Genomic DNA, 18,595 nt, shown 5'->3' with positions numbered 1-18,595 from the left:
CCCCGACCCGAAGGCGCAAGGAAGCTACCCTCTTGTCCCCCGGGGTAAACCCCAACACACAGGCAGAGAGTCTCGGAGCTAACAAAAAGCCAACCCCAGCCCTCCGCCTCTCACCCGGAGCAACTCCAGCAAAGTAGAGTGTCCAACCCCTCTCCAGGTCTCGGGTTCCAGAGCCAATGCAATGTGTCGAGGTGAGTCCGACTATATCTAGCCGGTACCGCTCAACCTCTGCCACAAGCTCCGGCTCCTTCCCCGCCAGCGAGGTGACGTTCCATGTCCCAAAAACTAGTTTTCTTGTCCGGGGATTGGACCGCCAAGGCTCCCGCCTTGGTCTGCCACCCGATTCGCATTGCACCGGACCCTTCATGTTCCTCCTACGGGTGGTGGGTCCACAGTTGGACGAGCCCATGTATCCGGTTCGGGCTGGGCCCGGCCGGGCCCCATGGGCGAAAGCCCGGCCACCAGGCGCTCGCTCACGGGCCCCAACCCCAGGCCTGGCTCCAGGGTGGGACCCCGGTAACCCTCCGGGCCGGGTACTCCGACTCTTCATTTTAACCGCCATGAAAGATCACCCGCCAAATCTATATAAGGAAGTGCCGCACAACGCCGGCTCACTCAGTCATCGTTTTAACAGAACCTAATCTAGAGTTCCAAACCAGATCAGCTCAGATCACGACGCCTGTTCAGATCAGACCAGCCAGACCTCAGAATCCTGCCTGTTCGTACAGATCAGCTTCAGACCAGGAGTCGTCGTGTTCAGCTGTGCCACCATACAGCTGCGCACCCGGCTCCCAGATTAAACAGCGTGTCCATTCAACCCGGCGTCAGTCAGTCCGCGCTTGGGTTAAAAGCCACGCCACATCCAAACCCTCGCCCAGCTCGAGTCACCCTGTTACAGAATTGAGTTTGAGAGACCTGAAAAGTGTTCATTGTGGATAGGCTGCTATTATGGAAATCTGGAATGTTATGCATGTCAGTCTGATTAATAAAAGTCTTGCCTAATAAACGGCTTGCTATACAGCTCTGGGGAGAATGATCCACCTGCTTCAGATATCCAAACATAAACTGTCAATCATTCATTGTTTTAGCTTGCGCCGTATTTATTGTATTATGTTTTAAACATAAGAACTGGGACCCCTGCTGTGCTGCCAAACAAAGTAAACTACATATTTATATTTATAATCTATAATTTATATTTAAAACTGACGTCACAGTAGTAACTGTATAAAAAAGAAGGGAGCGGTTGAGTTTTTTCAGAGGACAAAAGCTGTGCATCAATCACATCCAATAACTAACAAGCACATTCGCTGCAGTCTCACTATCATTTCAGCCAAATGTATTCATTTTCTGAGAGTCTTTTGCTGATGGAAAATTTAACAGGCTGGTGTTTAATGTGCAATTTGAATACTGTTAATTTGTTGCTCCAGATTGGCTTCCTTTGTCTTCAAACACAATGTTATTTAAGTGTCCGCTCACTTCAGAGGGAGATGGTGGAGAGAAACCTCACAAATGCACGGAGATAAACTTCATAAAATGGCTAACCACTCTCACTGTGATGCTAACCAGCGCACCACCATGAGGTGTTTAGAAATCCAGTCCATAAAAATCACAACTACAGAACATTTGTGTGATACAAACACACATCTTTATTATAAAATAGGTTTATATAACATCTAATTTATGTTCAGTTTTATATAGTGAAATGATAAACGCATAATTTGTCCCTATTCATTCTGTGAAATACTAAAAGCTATCTGTGTTGATATATTTGAAGCTCAGTAAGTATCTACCAAGACAAGATGTGTAATACACAATGTTCTGGCTGACTGATTACATTTTTTGGTAAACATGCAGTTGTGCTTATGGCTCTGAGGATAAGGTTCCAGTTCAGAGACTACAGAGAAAAGACAAGCGAGTCGCCTTGAGACAAACAGGAAGCTGTTACGTTGTGCACGAGTGATCCCTCCTTCAGCAGGAACTCTGCGTCCTGCAACCCGAACATCATCAAAAAACAAAGCTACAGAAATCAAAAGAAAGAAGTGCTTCCACAGTGATTCACGAAAAACCCAGGAACCTGCTTGCACAGGAGGACACGGATCCAACCTTCACTCAGAAGCGGACACAGCCACTAGTTTCTTCTGGGCCGTCAAAGTTGATTCCTTCACACAAGAACTCCTAGGAACAAAAAGTGACCATCATCCAGACATTAGTTCCTTACAAAAGGACCTCCACTAGGATTCTCAGCACAAAAATAAACTCTGCTGGCTTTCAATTCTAATCTGTGTTTAACTTCTAATTAATGTAAAATCAGTTTTCTGGTCACATTTCACCGTCTTAAAATAAATAAGCACTAACATTAAACAGATATTTGTTAATGTACTAACATAATTAACTGCTCCTGATAAGGCTGCGAAGGCTAAATAATTTGACACCAACTTCCAAAGGTGATAAAACATAAGAGAAATCCCATAAACCCATAAACATAAAAAAGGGCATCAAAAATAATTAACATTAACACACAAAGAGATGAAATGTCATGAGTCGAAGGATGAAGGAAAATGAAAAACTGGGAACAAGTACTAAGTCTCCAAAATACTCACAGACAACCGTTTCCTGTCCAAGTCTGAAAGACAGTTTTGGAGAAAGCAAAAACAGAGAAAGAGATAGAAATGTGGAGAAAGGCAGAAGCACTGCACCTGCAAGGCCACTGGTTACACAGGCAAGTATGAAAATAATGTTTTTAATTGAATAACTCATTTTGTATCTGATTTGAATGACGACCATGAGAACTAAAGTGCATTTACTTAATAAAAACATTTTTCTGTAAAAAAGGTTTTCTAATTGTTATGTGTGTGTAAAGATTTGCTGCAAAGTATTGCAAAAAATGTTTGTGTGTCTTGGGCCGAGCACACATGTAGCCGGGTTTTTGTAAACAACATTACATTTTGTAAACCAATATCCTCCCACGCCCATCTGGGAAAGAATTGTGGCTCCACACCACCCCACCCTCGTTTTCAGGAGAAAAATCTAATGAATTTTGAAGGACATTCATTGGCAGCCTGTAGGTGGCAGGAGTTCCCCAAATCATCTGTGCCTTTTCTCAAAAACCTTCCGTGGGTATGGAATAGCTAGGTGGTGGGCAATACCCGTCCTTAATGTCATACTTACTCTGATTTGCACTACTGTAGGTCATTCATCCTCTCTGCAATAAGAGTGTATAACCCCTCAGTTTAACTGGTACTGGCATTATCCTGTTGCACAATATTGTAATATATGAAATATTCAGTATGTGTTCAATACATGTGCAATTCTGGATGTACATCAGTATGTTTGTGTCTCTTATGCCATTTAGTTCAGTAAACCAAAGTTTCATTTGCATTCGTTGTTTTTAGTGGCTGAAGGTTGCAATAATAGCTTATTGCCTTGCTGTAAAGAGTGAATGTCCCCACTGTGGGATCAGTAAATTCTATTCTATTCTATTCTATTCTATTCTATTCTATTCTATTCTATTCTATTCTATTCTATTCTAGAGCAGTAACTGTTAGTGTATACACATGTTGCATATGTAATGCCAGAGCTTTTTCTTCTGCAGGCAGAGACGTTGTGAAACCTAAAGATTATTTACGTCTAAAAGCAAAAAAATGGAGAATTCTCAGATCTCCATATTGGTTGGAGTTTTTGAAAGGATTGTTTTTGGTACCATTCATCTTCACTTTCATGAGGATGAATCACAAAAAAATATTTTTTTTTCTTTTGTGGGATACCCAGCTACATGAGTACAGGAGCTTGTTCACAGTGAAAGGCATGCTTGTCTACAAGCTATAGACAGTGCTTTAATGAGGCAATGATCGTGGAAGACGAGCCTAACATTAAAGGATGCAGAACATGCCCTGGGAGAGAAAGACAGGTGCACGGGTGAAACTCATGAACACCACTTGCAAGACACACTACACCAGGAAGATCCAAAACTGAGGCAAGAGAATGCTATAACACTCTGCTGGGAGGTGGATGGGTTACATCAGACTGTGACAGATTTAGAGGTTAGCCTGTAACTCTGTCACTGACTTGACTTTGTAGTCCCTCTGGCATCAGAGCCGATGGGGTAGGGGCGAGCGGTAGCCACGGCTGGCTGCCAACGCTGTAGAGCCTGGGCCGCTTGACCTGGTCCAGACTGGACAAGGGCGTGTAACTATTCCGACGATGTATGAGAGCCGTGTCCCTTGGAATTTTACCCTGTTTAAAGGACGAAATACCGCAGTTGTTAAAGGATTAAAATGAGGGGAAATGTAAGAGCAGGGACACCAAATGGGATACAAAGTGTACAAAAGCACTAATGAACAGTTAGGAAGGGATTACAATTGGACGAATGAATCAACAAAGCACATTTTACACGATGTAACGGCTCAAATGCGTCAAGTTTTGTTTTCAGTAATCTAAATCTCAAGATGCAAGTAGGGAAATGATTCAATCAGCCAAGCAAATTAGCAGCCAGCTTCTACTGAGGTAAAACACAATTAACACTATTCCTTATTTTCATTTTTGTGCCCAAAGCTCAAGCCAAGCTGTTTATAAAAGTCTCATTCACTCATTTGTTTCAATAAATCTACTGTGGTCTCGAGTGTAAAGAAATGCCTTGTGAGTTGAAAACAGCTCTGGCACTCCGTTTGTCGGAGGAGTAGTGGGAAGGAATTGACAGGATTAAGAGTCTTACTCATCAATATTCATGATATGCAAATGTCTCACCACTTATTGGCTAACAGCAATGCAACTTTTCTGCTGACTTTGATAACAAAACTCAGACTATTGTAAAATGTATTTTCTTAAATAAAAATGCAACATGCATTTATATAGCGCCTTCTAGGATTTAACACCCCCCTAAAGCCTGATATATATTTGTCCGTTTGCGTCGGTGCGGAGACATGCAACGCCATTATGCGTCGGCGGAAGGGATTTCCTACGGGCTCACAGAGGGTGACGGAGACATGCCCAAAATTTTAAACATCTGTCAAAAGTGAGGGAGACTGCAAGCTTGTGATTGGTCAGGATGCCGCTTCCTGTAAATTCATCACCAGCCCTGCTGTAGCTAATGTTAAAAAGTAAACAGATATTTAGCGGCAGACCCCAAACAGATTGAATAACGCCTCGCGGAAAAAGTCAGAAAATATTAACATTTATTCACCCGTGAGTGAAGTAGTACAAAATATGGAGCAAACGTGGATGGAAACGACGGGAAATGTGGGTTTAGAGGTGACGACCGCATGAAGAGGTGGAGGAGAACAAGGGACAAATTTGTCCATGTTGTAAAGTTTCTGAAATATATAAACACATTAGTAAATACACTATCGGGGACCGGATACATGAGTTTTATGGTGGCAGGACACCAAAGAAAAGTGCAATGCCCTCTGCTGTCCTGGCGGGGAATTTCTTTGCAACACTCCGCTGCCTGAACAGAAGTTCAAATGTGAAAACTTTTCCAACACTCCGTGTGTGTCTCCGTTGCGGAGATCATGGAGAAGTATAAATCAGGCTTAAGGCACTTTATAACACAGCCAGTTATTCACCCATTCACACGCTGGTGGTGATGAGCAAAGCAGCTACCCTAGGGCGCACTGATGGAAGCGAGGTCGTCGTATGCTCTGTAGGCGATAGGCAACTGCTGTTATAGTTCTGAACGACTAATTAAAGGAAGTAAAACGCCACAATTGATTCATTATTCAATTCACACATACATTTCACTGCAATATTGAGTTGTTGGTAATTGAAAAAGAAACTTAAAATACTTTTGGAGCAGACTATTTGCTTCTAATTCACCGTTAACATTGTTAGTTCAACGTTAGTCTGTAGCCTGCCTCACTCAGGATTACCCCAAAATTCCACTACCTCCGCTCCGCTCCGGCACGAACTCCGCAGCAAAATCGGTCCCGTTGTAGTCAATCAGAGCTGTTCCACTACTGCGGCCGTTCCGGCAAAAATAGGATCGATTCTATTTTTGCCGGACGCCGGAGCACCTCCGCAGTCAATGGACAGAAATCACAACCGCCCAACAGGAAAGGGAGCAAGCACAGCTTCCGTTATTTCACAATAAATCGATAAACAAAAAGCGTTTTTAGTTTCATATGCACAGCTTTAACAACTTTTAACAACTATCAATGGCGGTTGAACTTTAAATGCACAAAAGTAAGCCATAAATACAGTTTCCACTATCAAAGTAGTCGCCCTTTGTTGATCCAAACACTGCTGATCTCTCAACACAAATGATAGGCAGATTAAACAGTTCATTTTGATGCTTCTCCCACACAACGGGTGTTTAGATCTAACTTCCGCGTTTATTGCTCGGACTGTGTCGCAAGATCTCGAAAATCCCACGCATGCCTGTTTGTGCACCTCAGGTCTCCGCACCAGAACGGGGGCGGAGTGGAGGTAGTGGAATTTTGGGGTTAGAGTAAAACCAAACGATGCCGTGGCTTCTTAGGGGAACAAAAAACAACTTCTGGGTCGCTCCAGTTTACTGGCTGCAGTTTTTTAAATATTTCTGGAGCTTTTTGTCAGCATGTGTCATATCACAAATGCCTGCGTGCTGCATTAGCTCGCTACAGATTCGGAAACCTCACAAACTCAGAGTGTAAACATAACCACGTCCCGATTTTCTGTTTTTCGAAAGGAGAAAAAACTGACAACCCCTCAGTCGGCTGAGAACGAAATCTGTTTCAATAACCTTCCTTCCAACGATTGAGACATTCAACAGTTTTGGGATTATTTCACTGTAAAAATTCCTACGAACTGCAACTTTAAAGAAAGAAGGGCAAAACAAAACAAGGATACAAGAATCCCAAAGTTTTTACTTAACCCTTTAGACGCCATAGTTTTTTCAGGAAAATATGAATTTTTATGTCACTATTTAAAGAGCTTGTAGCTTAAATCTGGTTAGAGATAGAGGAATATTGTAAATAGAAAAATCTTCAGTATGAGCCAAATTTTGTGATAGGAACAAATTCACTCACATAATTTGCATATTGTGACATCATGAGGTGGCAGCCATATTGGATTGCATCACATTTGCATTTTTTTAATGTTTTTGTCTTATTTTCTTAGTGTTGTTATTGTTTATGATACATATATTCCTATGTAGAGAGATGTAACTATGTATATCTAATATTTATTACTTTATTGGTATTTTGTTATGTTTACTGTTTTTGGTGCTTCAGCGTCATGAACACATTTCACTCATCCCTTCTTTGGTTTATTTTGTTTATAATACATATATATATGTCCAGAATTCCTCACCCAAAAAAAAAAAACTGACAGAAAATCAATGTGTTCCGAATTTGACAGATCCCTGTCTCCACAGTATCCAACTGGCTCATCAAAATGCCTGATCCACTTGGAATAATGTTCCTCTTCTCCCAAACTAACCCAGCCATCATCATTATTATTGTCACTGAGGCTGTGTTGGGCCACCCCCCTGCTAGCAGTGAGTTTTTTCCCGCGGTTCCTCCCCCTCCAGCTGCAATTCCCGCGGTTTACACCCCGGGGGCTGAATCGATCACCAGCGGAGTTTTCACCCCCCGCCACCCCGCAGTGTAATGTATTAACCGGATGAGGGCTCATTTCTGCTGCTGTTGCTTATTAAATCCAACATTGCTGCTTGTCACAATTGTGCGACTTTGGAGCTTAAAGGTTAATCAAGCTGAGCTAACCGACAACAAGAAATGCTGTATTAGATTTAGGTCATTTCCGATTAACTGGCATGCAAAATGATCACATTCTTAGCCAACATGTAATGAACTGATTTCGGCTGGGCTGCATTTATTTATTTATTTTTTACCACAAACTTACAAGTGGCCGGTCTCGATGAGTGTTTACCGCCTCCACATTCAGATAAAACATTTCCACTTTACATCCTAGGAGAACAAAGTAAAAAAGTTAATTTAAAATGTATTTGGGTGTTGCTGCAGTCATATTTGCAGACGAAGACCTACCATATGCAACAGGAGTGAGTTTAAGCACGGTGTGTAGGGGACATTTCATGTATGGAAGATCTTCTATGGAGTAAAGAACAGAGTTATCCTTTTATGTCTTTTTGTCCTGAGAGGTCTGCTACATGTGTGCGCGAGTGTGAGTGAGATTGTTTGACCTGCACCCTTGTCCAGGAAGTAAGCCAAGAGACAACGCATCACCGCTTGGTGGCAGATGACCAACACGTTACCCTGCCTTTCCAACTCCATGATAACCGGCTCCAAACGCTGGACCAGATCTTGATAAGACTACATGACGAAAAACCACTTTTATTGTAAAAGGAGATGACAATGCTGCTTGCATAATTACCCAAACATCTGCTCTAGCATGAATAAGTTGCATAAAAGACCAATGAAATGCAGGCAGTGTTGACGATGACGAGTGTTTCTGGTCACCTCCCCTCCTGGGTAGCGGTAGTGGTATTTGTCCTGGTCTCTCAAAGCAAATTCTTCTGGAAATGTCTCCTGGATCATCTGATAGGTCATCTCCTCACACACCCCCTGAAAAAGGATTAAAATGAAGTAATTTGAGTTTTTTTTTTAACTGTGGCTGACATGTTTCAGCCGGAACTTCCGCCTTCGTCAGAGCCGCCAGTTGTTCGTGGCGTCACTTCCCTTTATGTGCTGGCAGCAGAGGACGATGTCGCCCTCTGCTGCCCGCATCCTTCATGCTGATAACACAGTCCCATGTGTGATCCAACGTGTTAACACCGCCATCTCTGTTCATGGTGTTGTGTCTGCGTCTCCTTATCTCCATCGCTTCTGTATTTTTGTTGTTCCGTGTTTATGATCCGTGTGAGCATGAAGGATGCGGGCAGCAGAGGGCGACATCATCCTCTGCTGCCCACACATAAACGGAAGTGAAGCCACGAACAGCTGGCGGCTCTGACAAAGGCAGATGTTCCGGTCGAAACATGTCAGCCAAAGATAACATAACATCGAATTACTACACTGTGTCCAATAAGAAAAAAGAAGATGATTATGAACCAAAACACAGAACGAACAATCAGAAAAGGATGAAAATGTGCGTGAGCAACTCTCGTTTTCACCGGGACTTTTCTTTCCAGAATTTTTTTAATCAAACCAAATCTGGTAAAAATGTCCCATTTAAGGTCTCTATAATTTCTGTCCCTCTAAACCAAAAATGTCTAAAAAGGTTTAACTGTAAAATTAGTGAATTAGGTTATTCATGACTGACTGACAGCATCGATCTCGTTGAGGATTTTCCACTGCTCATAAGGCACACCGAGCTCTTCCGCCGTCTGGATGGTCCTCCTCAGCTGGCTCGTCCACACCTTCAAGTCTGACAGTTTGTGTTCACCGATGAACTCCTGCAGGGCCCGAGCAAACTGAGAAAAAGAGGGAAGATTTTAGGTCTGTTCATCTTTAACGGCACTTCTACTTCAGTAAAGGTTGAAACCCTTTATAGGGTGAGTGACCATATTTCATTAATGTGTCACTATACTGTTATTACCACTCCTGCAGGAGTGGTCGAAACGTCAGCTCAAAAGAAGGAAAAACAACGCTTTTCTATGTTAAAAAAAAGAACCTAGTAATGCAATGGATTTATAGTTTCTATGGTAACGGATGATGAAGACAAGCTGCTGAACCTGTTTCCCACGAGGGGAAAGTTCAGCATCCCCTCCGATACGTCCCTCTACGTTGTGGTTGCTCTCTCCGTGTCGACTCAGATAGATGGAGTGGGAGTGCACGTGGATGTTCATGAGGTAGTAGACTATTTTGCTCTGGATGTAGTCCTGCACCCGATTCACCAGGAAGCGCTGGCCCACGTTAATAACTTTGATGAACGAGAGGTCCCTGCAGGTGCAAATGAATCAGTTCACAGTCGGAGGAGGACCAATGATAGGTTTTCTGTAAAAATATGGAATTCTTACATGTCGTAGTCATCAGGGTCTAAGGGTTGATAAGTGACCTTGTAGCACTCGATGCGTTTCAGGAAGTCCTCCATCACTCTCTCTCTGTGTTTCTCTGGGTAGTCTGGACTGGACACTTTCACTTCCTGAAACAGACGCTGGGAATGTGAGCGTTGGATCAGATCAGAAGTCGTGCTCAGCCGTTATCAGATCCTACCAGAATATTAGCAGCAATGACGTCTGGGTCATCGCACACTGACTCCACAAAGAAAACCTGCAGGGGTGGAAAAAAGGATGATTCAAAACATTCCTGGAATTAAAAACACACTCCAAATATGTCTTTTTCCTTTTACATGTTTGCATCAATATCTACATTCAACCTTTGATTGCCAAAAATCACAGAAAAGGGTCAGCTGAGGAGCGGTTGTGAGTTTGTGATGGTTCTCTATGAGGACACACTGACTGCTGTTTAGTCAGCTCTAAGATTCCCAGACAGCCGTTCCAATCGGCACTACCTGTTTGCTTAAATACCACAAAAAAATCATATGGTAATCCCGCTGTTTTACCTTGAAGGAATACTCCTTCACAAACGCTTGAATGAGGTCTCGTCGTTCTCTTGTTGTGTTTGTTGCATCAAAAACCTGACAATGGAGAAAGACAGGAAGAGCTTGTCGGACGGTTTAGGGTGGAGAAGGCCTTAACCCCAGACTTATTTCTGTTTAAAGATTTAAAAGATGTTGGAAACAAGTCAGGTGTGCATAAAAACAGAGAGGTGACTCACTGCAATCTGACCCCCCTCCTCCATCAGGTACTCCTTCACATCCTGCAGAGCTACTAGAGCACACTGCCTGCAGGAGACAAGGCCAAACACAAATCACATTTAGACCAAGTATTTTAGTTTACTCGTATTTCTGATACATCTACAGTGGTCTCTAGCAGGGATGAATGCCTTGTAAGTCGTACTAAGGCGAAAAAAGCTCCAATGTGCCAGTTTGAGGACGTAGGAGTCAGCTGGAGAAAGTAGCTTCAGACGGGAGGATTTGAACTCTTATTTCCTGATATTTGGACATCTCGCCTCTGATTGGCTAGCAGCAACATGACTCTACCACTGACTCTACTTGCTCTGCAACGTAAATGTTTCGTTTCCAAAAATAACACAAGCCTGGAGGAGTTCTGATGTGTGGTGGAGTTGCTAATGCTAACGGTTAGCTTCCACTAACGAAGATATTCTCAGCTTTTTCCTGGAGCTAAACCAACAACAGCCTTTCCCGTCGTGAATCAAGATGGGTGAGTCCATGACTATTCAGTGACTGTGTGACGTAGATCTGTCAGGATTTTCTAATCCTAGAGTTTCACCGTCATCAAAAGCTAATGCAGGAGGTAGAATCTGAATTTGAAGGGTTTTATTGCCATATATGTGACAAAATCACTACATTGGGAAATTGCTGCAGCACTTGGTGCAAAAAGAAAGAAAGAAAGAAAGAAAGAAGCAAAAATAAGAAATAAGAACTATACAATAATAATGTAACGTCCAGCAATGGTCAGTTTTCACCTATAGATTGACCTACATGCCACTGGTCATCTACAGACCTATTTCCACCCTCTAAGGTGGATTTTACATTCTACCTTCCAACACGGTTCTGTGTCATTTACAACAACAACAAACTACATACAAAACACACCACACCCTTCTCCTATGGTCACTCCCGGAACCTTAAGAGTGTCTGGACCCTGAGGGAAACATTTGACCAAACACCCTGTAGAGGACAAAAAAACAGGTGAGAAACACTTTAGCAACCTCTTTGCACTCACTTCCAAAATTCTAATTTACACTGCCTTTGCTTAAAGCTGAAAATCAGCAGACCCTTTTCCCCATTAACAATCCTCTGTCCTCACAGGCAATCACCACAATTCCCCACGAGGAGCACCTGTGCAGGACCTGGAACAAAGGCTACATCCTAATTATTAAAATGCTAAAGACTCAATTAAAAACTTCTTGATGTGCAAGTTCATGCTTAAAGTGCAGTGCTAAATAAAGTGCTGAAGTGCCTTCACCAAAGTGCAAGTATTTATTTAAAGTGATGTACAAACAATAGAAAACTTAAGTAATGAAGATCCCTTCATTACATTCTGCAAACCTTGTTGACATTTCAGGAGGAACAAGATATCAGCCTGTGTTCCCAAACAAAGCCTTCTTTTGATAACACCGCAGGATTGCTCACTCTCATGAAAAGGAACACTTCTACAACTCATAAGTTAAATAATCACTGAATAATAATATGATTGAGTGACCAAATGTTATATGAATACTAATGAAATGTTTTGATGAATCTGTGCTTAAATTACTGTGGTTGAAATGAAACATTATGATATTATGATCAGTAATGTTGGTTTAACAAGTCAATCACTATTTTCTGACAGCTCACACACTCAGACACGTAACGATGACAAGGTTAAGCTAATATCCTGACACATTGCTTTCTGTTCCACAAATCAGAACTCCTGTATCTGACACAAGGCGTGATGTTCTGAGGTTTGCCTGTTAACACCCCTTAACATGGCATGTCCCGGCTGGCCAAGAAATCATGATATGAGAATATTAAAACAGAGCTTGCTAGACGGTGAGTCAGTTCTAGAGCAAGCTACGGACAGTCCATCCAGAGTGAACCCTCTTTAACCCGAAGCTTTCGACAAACTAAAAGCTGCCTACAGCTGACACAGCAAAACGGTTCCTTCAGCTATTCAGAAACAGCTGCTCTAGACGCAAACACTTTCATCTCTCTGTTGTGACTCGGAAACATCTCTGGACTGGAGGGTCAGTGCTGCGGTTAATCTGCCAAACCTTGGTGCCCAGTGGTCATCCGACCTCCCTGACCTCCTGATCCGCGATGAGGGTCTCCAAAGAAAGGGTGAGGTAGACACACAGATAGCGTCTGATGCCGATTTGATAAGAATCAACTTCATAGCTTAATGCAACCCAAATGCGTTTCACCCAGAACTCAGTTCTTCTAGATACGAAGGTTCTGATAACCTCACATTCACACATAGTCACTGTACGTCACATCACTTAGATTCATCCATCACAGTAGCCTTGGTTAACTTGTCATGTTTTATTTGTTTAGAAAATAAATTTCTTATCTTTTATAAACCTGACTCTGTCTGAATTGAGACGAAGTGTGTTTGATCCCTGAAAAAAGCAAAGAATCCTAAAATCTTCTGATTAAACATACAAAGATCAAGCAGGTTGATATTCTATATTTATATAGAATATCACAGCTTATTGGTCATAAGTAAAGGTAATACATTAAGCTTAAAAGCAACAACATTTAACCCTCTACAGAGACAATAATTAGAGACAGGTGTTCAGCCTGTATGACAAACTCAGAGTGACTGATTATTTTCTAAAATAACGGTAACACATTACTTTGTTAACATCACTTAGGACATTAATTAAGCATTAATAAGCAAGGGATTTCAGTTACAGCACAAGATTTTAATCAAAGACTACAGTTTTTTTAAGCTGCATAAAATACTTTGTCTCCAGATCTATACGTAAAAAGATGAAGTTAGAGCTAGAAACATATAAATACTGAATCATAATCTATTATTCACTTAAAAGGTTTACAAACCACCCTGAACACATTAGACGCGGGCATGCACGCCTTCCAGAGACTCTGGATCATGCTCACTAGTATTTTTAGATTTATACTGTTGCCTCAAGTTGCTGCAAAGATACAGATTATATTACAAAAATAACAGTTCCTAAAGGCATAGAAGTAAAGTTAGTCAATGAGCTGCAACTTATTTGAAAGAAAAAGAAAAAAAACTACAAAATAATATTTAAAAGTAGGAAAACTAATAGAAAACACCTGAAGCCACTCAAAGGACTATTATAGACCGTCTAGCTAGCCACGAACAGCCTGCAGGCCTCGTGTCACCTTCAGAGTGACAGCTGCTGCTTGTTTGATATCTGGGTCATAAATCAGCACTGGGACTGCGTCACATTTTCATGATCATCATGAACTATTCCAATGGCTAAACCACCAGGTAACAGGGCTCGTGTTGATCTAAGGGGCCTGTTTGTGTGCATCAGTTGAAGGGTAGCACACAAACTTAGCTGACTATTGACTCCTGGCCAAAAAAAAGCCAGCTTAGTCACCGCTGCATTGGGAGAGCTTTCTGCTGAATCCTCAGAATGAGTATAAAGATGCAGCCTCTACTGCATAACAGGAACTTACTTTCTTATTTTCATGGCTTCCTCGTTGTCGTGGCGGAAGAAGTCGTAGGACTTGTAGGCTCTGACTGCTTCTCTGCGGTACACACCCAAGTTAAATACTGCAAAATAAAGGAGACCAGAAAGATGCAAACTTTTACTTTTAATGCTGCTGGGAGGAATTTTGTTTTTCTGCACACAAAAAATAATTCACACAGTCCTGTTCCTACTCTGAGGAATTACTGTAATTCTTTGTTCCTTGGTGTTTCACAATCCCACCTCTCACGTCTACAGTTGGTGCAGAATGCTGCTGCATGGCTGCTTACTGGGACGACAAAGATGGAGCATGTTACTCCTGTCCTGGCCTCACTGCACTGGCTGCCTGTTCGTTTTAGAATCCAGTACAAGGTGCTTTTATGGGCTTTCAAATCTCTGCATGGCCTTGCTCCAGAGTACCTCTCTGAGCTACTGTTTTTTTTTATTTGCCTGCACGCTGTCTGAGGTTGGCTGATAGGATGCTCTTAGAAGTCCCAAAAACAAGACGTAAGCTCAAAGGTGACAGGGTTTCCTCTGTAGCAGCCCTCTAGGCTCTGGAATGAGCTGCCTTTGAGCGTTAGGTCGGCCTCGTCACCGTCTGGGTTTAAATCTCTTTTGAAAATCTATTTTTACGATTTGGCTTTTAACCCAGCATGAGAGTCTTTTTAGGGTTTTATCAATGTTAGTTCTTCAGCTTTAGTTTTTATGCATTTTTATGTTGTGTATTGTTTTTAATGTTTTTAATTTCTGTGAAGCCCTTTGGTCGGTTTTACATCGTTGTAAGGTGCTATACAAATAAAGTTGCCTTGCCTTGAGAACCCAGTCAAAGTGAAAGATTCACAAATGCTAATTTACATTGTTGTCATAAATTCTTAAACTTTCACCATAATCACTCACTGGTGTGCAGTTAAAATTGTTCTCCACATTTGACCCATCCCCTCCGGGAGCATTGAGCTGCGGACACGTCCGCGCTCTGGAACTATCTGGAAGTTTTACCGATTTGAACCCACGATCTCCCAGCCTCAGGGTGGACACTCATACCACCATGCCACTGAGCTCTGATACTCAGATTTATAGCTGAAAAATAAACCCAATAGGTAATGATATATTGTTGTTGTGTTTAATGGAGATGGAAAACAATATAAGAACATTAAAAGTTACAGTAGAAATTGTAGCATTGAGAGAAAACTCATTTTTTATTTGATCGAAACAACTTATTTAGGCTTCTGAAATGAAAACAGGTGGATGACCCCGGTGAAGACCACAGTCTGAATAAAGTATAGTCATATTTTTAATACATTGGCAGTGGTCTCTAGTAGGAATGGATGCCTTGTAAGTTGTTCTTGGGGGATAAACAATATACCAGTGCATCATTTCCAGGAACTGGTAGCGACCCACATCACAGCTGAGCCTCAGACGGCAGGTTTTAGAGTTTTATTTCCTGATATTTAGAAATTTTGCTTCGGACTGGATAACAGCAACGCGACTCTAGCACTGACCTTCAACTTTGATGTTTTATCTCCACAAATAACACAACCCTGGAGGAGTTCTGCTGTGTGGTGAATATGCTAATGCTTAGGTTCTGGTAGTCGAGACTTTCTCTGCTGTTTCCTGGACGCTAAACCAACATCATCCTTCACCGTTGTGAGTCAAGATGGGTGAGTCCATGAATGTTGAGTGACAGTGTGACGTAGATCCTAGAGTTTCAACATCTGTTATAGCAGGAGATAGGTGGAGGAAACTATTTTCATGTTCAGCCTGCATGAAAAACTCAGAGTGATGATTATAATAATAAAAAAAATCATAAAAATCAATTTCCCTCTGGGATTAATAAAGTATTTTTGAATTGAATTGAATTGTGAACCACACCTTTAAGTGACAATGATCTGTCAGGTTTCTCTGAAACAAGCATTTTCTATCAGAAGCTAATGCAGGAAATAAATGTAGGAGACTGTTTTCATGTTCAGCCTGCATGTTAAACTCAGAGTGACTGATCAATTTCAAAAATAAGAAATAAAAAATGGTTTCTCAGTGAACCTGCTCTAATATATGGATCTGATCAGATGATTTATACATGCAGGCGTGTGAAAGCACTAGAGCTGCGGCCTCCTTCACCCCTAAGCTAACGCAAACAAAACACACATTTAATGTATAAAAATGTTCCGCAGTTTCTTTAAAAAACCAACAAAAACAGTAAATAAACTCAACTGTTGTTTTTTTATTGTTTCCGTTGCTGCTGATCATCAGAAGTTATGTGAAATTTAAAAAATATAACTTATGTATGTCAGTTAAATGCAACTATTTATGCTGCCTGTTTCTCGTGAATAAAGCCAGTATAAATGCACATATTCTTAATTATCTTCAGTAATTCCTTTTGATGTTAGAAGGATTGATCACTTTTGCAATATGTTCATTCTGTATATGTCTCCTAGACATGGTTTCTATAGTTGTGGTGAACTCTCTGTCATAAATAAAATGCTGCGGGTTGTTTACTACCTTTGGTTGGGACTCCTATCCAGTTGAGATAGCGCGTGAGCTTCTTGGACATGTAGGTCTTTCCTCTTGCAGGCAGGCCGATCATCACAATCACTGTAGGAGAGTTTGTCATATAAGACGCCCACGCTGTGGAAGAGAAACACACACAAAAAGACAGACTATTTTAGAAAAATCCTCTGTAATGCACGCTGACGCCTGCATAATAAATGATTAAAAAGGCAATAAAAACTAAATAAGCGGTGTGTTGACTTTCAGAGAGGAGCTTCAAGAGGTCTCCCTGTTGCTAGAAGACAAACTAGGTCTACTGGACAAGAATAATATGTCCCTTTGGACATAAATATTATATGTGGGCTGAGTTCAAAGAAACATCCTGGGAATGAAAAGCTATTTTCTTAAGGAACATGATGAGCTCTTTTGTGCCAAAAGGACCAGACCTCCCTTTGGTTGAATTCCAGCCTAAATGAAGAAGCTTCACTACAAAGTGGTGATTAAAAAAATCATTTGTGAATTGGATCTGGAGAGAGAGAAACACCTTCTTAAGTTTCAGGCGCACCTGTGGACTCAGCGCAGTCGTGCAGAACTTTAGACAAACCTAATTGTGGATGAATTCAGAGGATTACTTACAACATTTCTTCTCGTTCAGTCTCAGGTCTGATTTCTTGGCCTCTGTTGAGTTTGTGGAGGCTCCTGTGTCCTTTTGGGTGCTTGACATGCTGAAATTTGACCTCAGATTTGAAAATAACAATCAGAACCCTATCAGAAAAGTGGCCAAATGCAAGAATTATATATTAGATGAAAGACTTTTGGGATGCTATCTCCATGCATCTGGCAGAAAAACATTTTTAATAAACGTGTTATGGAGTTGTACGTTTCCCTGGCAACACGCATGGAGGCAGAGCATTTGAGGTCCAGAGATGCTGCAATAAACAGGTTTGGTTTTAAGCTGTTTTAATAATAAAAAAAGAAATGTCTCACGTGGGTTTGGTGTCCCGTTTAAAGTAACAGTTTGACATACGACGCAGTACATTCATTATTTATATTACCTAATCGGTGTAATAATATAACGACTCCTGCACGTCAGCAGCGCCTCTGCGGACTTCAGGGACCGGAATCTGCGTTTTCCCGCTGAACCGAGGGGTAGCTCATGCGGCAGCGGCTGGATGAGACCGTCTGGTCGGCCTGTCCTTTGAGCGGAGGTGCGTCCTCAGCTGGCTGGGTCTGTCCAAGCCGGGCGCGCGCCGCTACGTCAACATCTTTGAACCCTACCGTAATGCTTATAATACACGCTACTTGATTGAATCATAGACACCTATGGACTGAACAAACCAGCCGTAGCACGAGTTCGGTGTCGTCTGATGAGGTGGAGAGGATAAATAAATAAATAATTGACTGGATGAAAAAAAAAAACAAAAACAAAAACAAATTTAATCTCATTTATTCAACATTATCTATGTTCCATTGAAAGATGGCCTCCGATATAAAAAAGGTACAGCGCAATGAAATCCGATCACAAAGTAGAAACACAAATAAATTAAGTCACAAGAATCAAGTTAAAATACAACTGCCTCAGAGAGCTTTGAAATAGGATTTAATACAACTGCCTGCCCATTTTCAGATTTTGACTTTGCACACACACACACACACACACACACACACACACACACACACACACACACACACACACACACACACACACACGCACGCACGCACGCACGCACGCACGCACGCACACACACACACACACACACACACACACACACACACACACACACACACACACACACACACAATTATCCTAAAAATAAAACATTGATTAAAAAAACACTAAAAAACCAAGTTCAGCATGTGTGCATGTCAGGCTGAGTCTACACAGCTGTGATTAATTAAATCTGGATGCTACAGAGGCTTGAATGGACCTCTGTTGTCAGCTTTAATGAAACCATAAAGAAACATTCAAGGGT

At 41.7% G+C, this 18,595-nt stretch overlaps 1 protein-coding gene across 7 annotated transcripts; it reads right to left on the bottom strand.

Annotated features, from left to right (window-relative positions):
* Positions 1-1,872: 1,872 nt before the first annotated feature.
* pfkfb2b (6-phosphofructo-2-kinase/fructose-2,6-biphosphatase 2b) lies at positions 1,873-17,845 on the bottom strand. Of its 7 annotated transcripts, none has more exons than XM_015958555.3 (17): positions 17,678-17,845; positions 17,259-17,387; positions 16,635-16,760; positions 14,128-14,224; positions 10,671-10,737; positions 10,456-10,530; positions 10,107-10,163; positions 9,911-10,035; positions 9,626-9,833; positions 9,218-9,364; positions 8,412-8,516; positions 8,135-8,264; positions 7,980-8,042; positions 7,837-7,901; positions 4,066-4,233; positions 2,601-2,623; positions 1,873-2,175 (listed from the first exon to the last, which is right to left on the bottom strand). In XM_015958555.3, exons 2-17 carry the CDS (start codon positions 17,344-17,346, stop codon positions 2,106-2,108), a joined length of 1,614 nt encoding a protein of 537 aa, XP_015814041.3. In that variant the 5' UTR covers positions 17,347-17,387; positions 17,678-17,845; the 3' UTR covers positions 1,873-2,105. The 7 variants fall into 7 exon arrangements, with proteins under 7 accessions (XP_015814041.3, XP_015814042.3, XP_015814043.3 ...); XM_015958556.3 differs by having other exon boundaries at positions 17,259-17,359; positions 17,678-17,837; XM_015958557.3 differs by having other exon boundaries at positions 17,259-17,347; positions 17,678-17,822.
* Between the last annotated feature and the right edge of the window lie 750 nt (positions 17,846-18,595).

Source organism: Nothobranchius furzeri, chromosome 3 (genome assembly GCF_043380555.1).
Source record: "Nothobranchius furzeri strain GRZ-AD chromosome 3, NfurGRZ-RIMD1, whole genome shotgun sequence".
Taxonomy (NCBI): domain Eukaryota; kingdom Metazoa; phylum Chordata; class Actinopteri; order Cyprinodontiformes; family Nothobranchiidae; genus Nothobranchius; species Nothobranchius furzeri.
This window is presented reverse-complemented; position numbering and strand designations above follow the sequence as displayed.

Coding starts and splice junctions, on each gene's coding strand:
- pfkfb2b (XM_015958553.3), bottom strand. CDS start 17,665: ATGAATGTACTGCGTCGTATGTCAAACTGTTACTTTAAACGGGACACC. Junction 10,531..10,670: donor AGGAGGGGGGTCAGATTGCA/GTGAGTCACCTC, acceptor CTCCATTGTCAG/GTTTTTGATGCAACAAACAC. Junction 9,834..9,910: donor GACCCTGATGACTACGACAT/GTAAGAATTCCA, acceptor TTGCACCTGCAG/GGACCTCTCGTTCATCAAAG.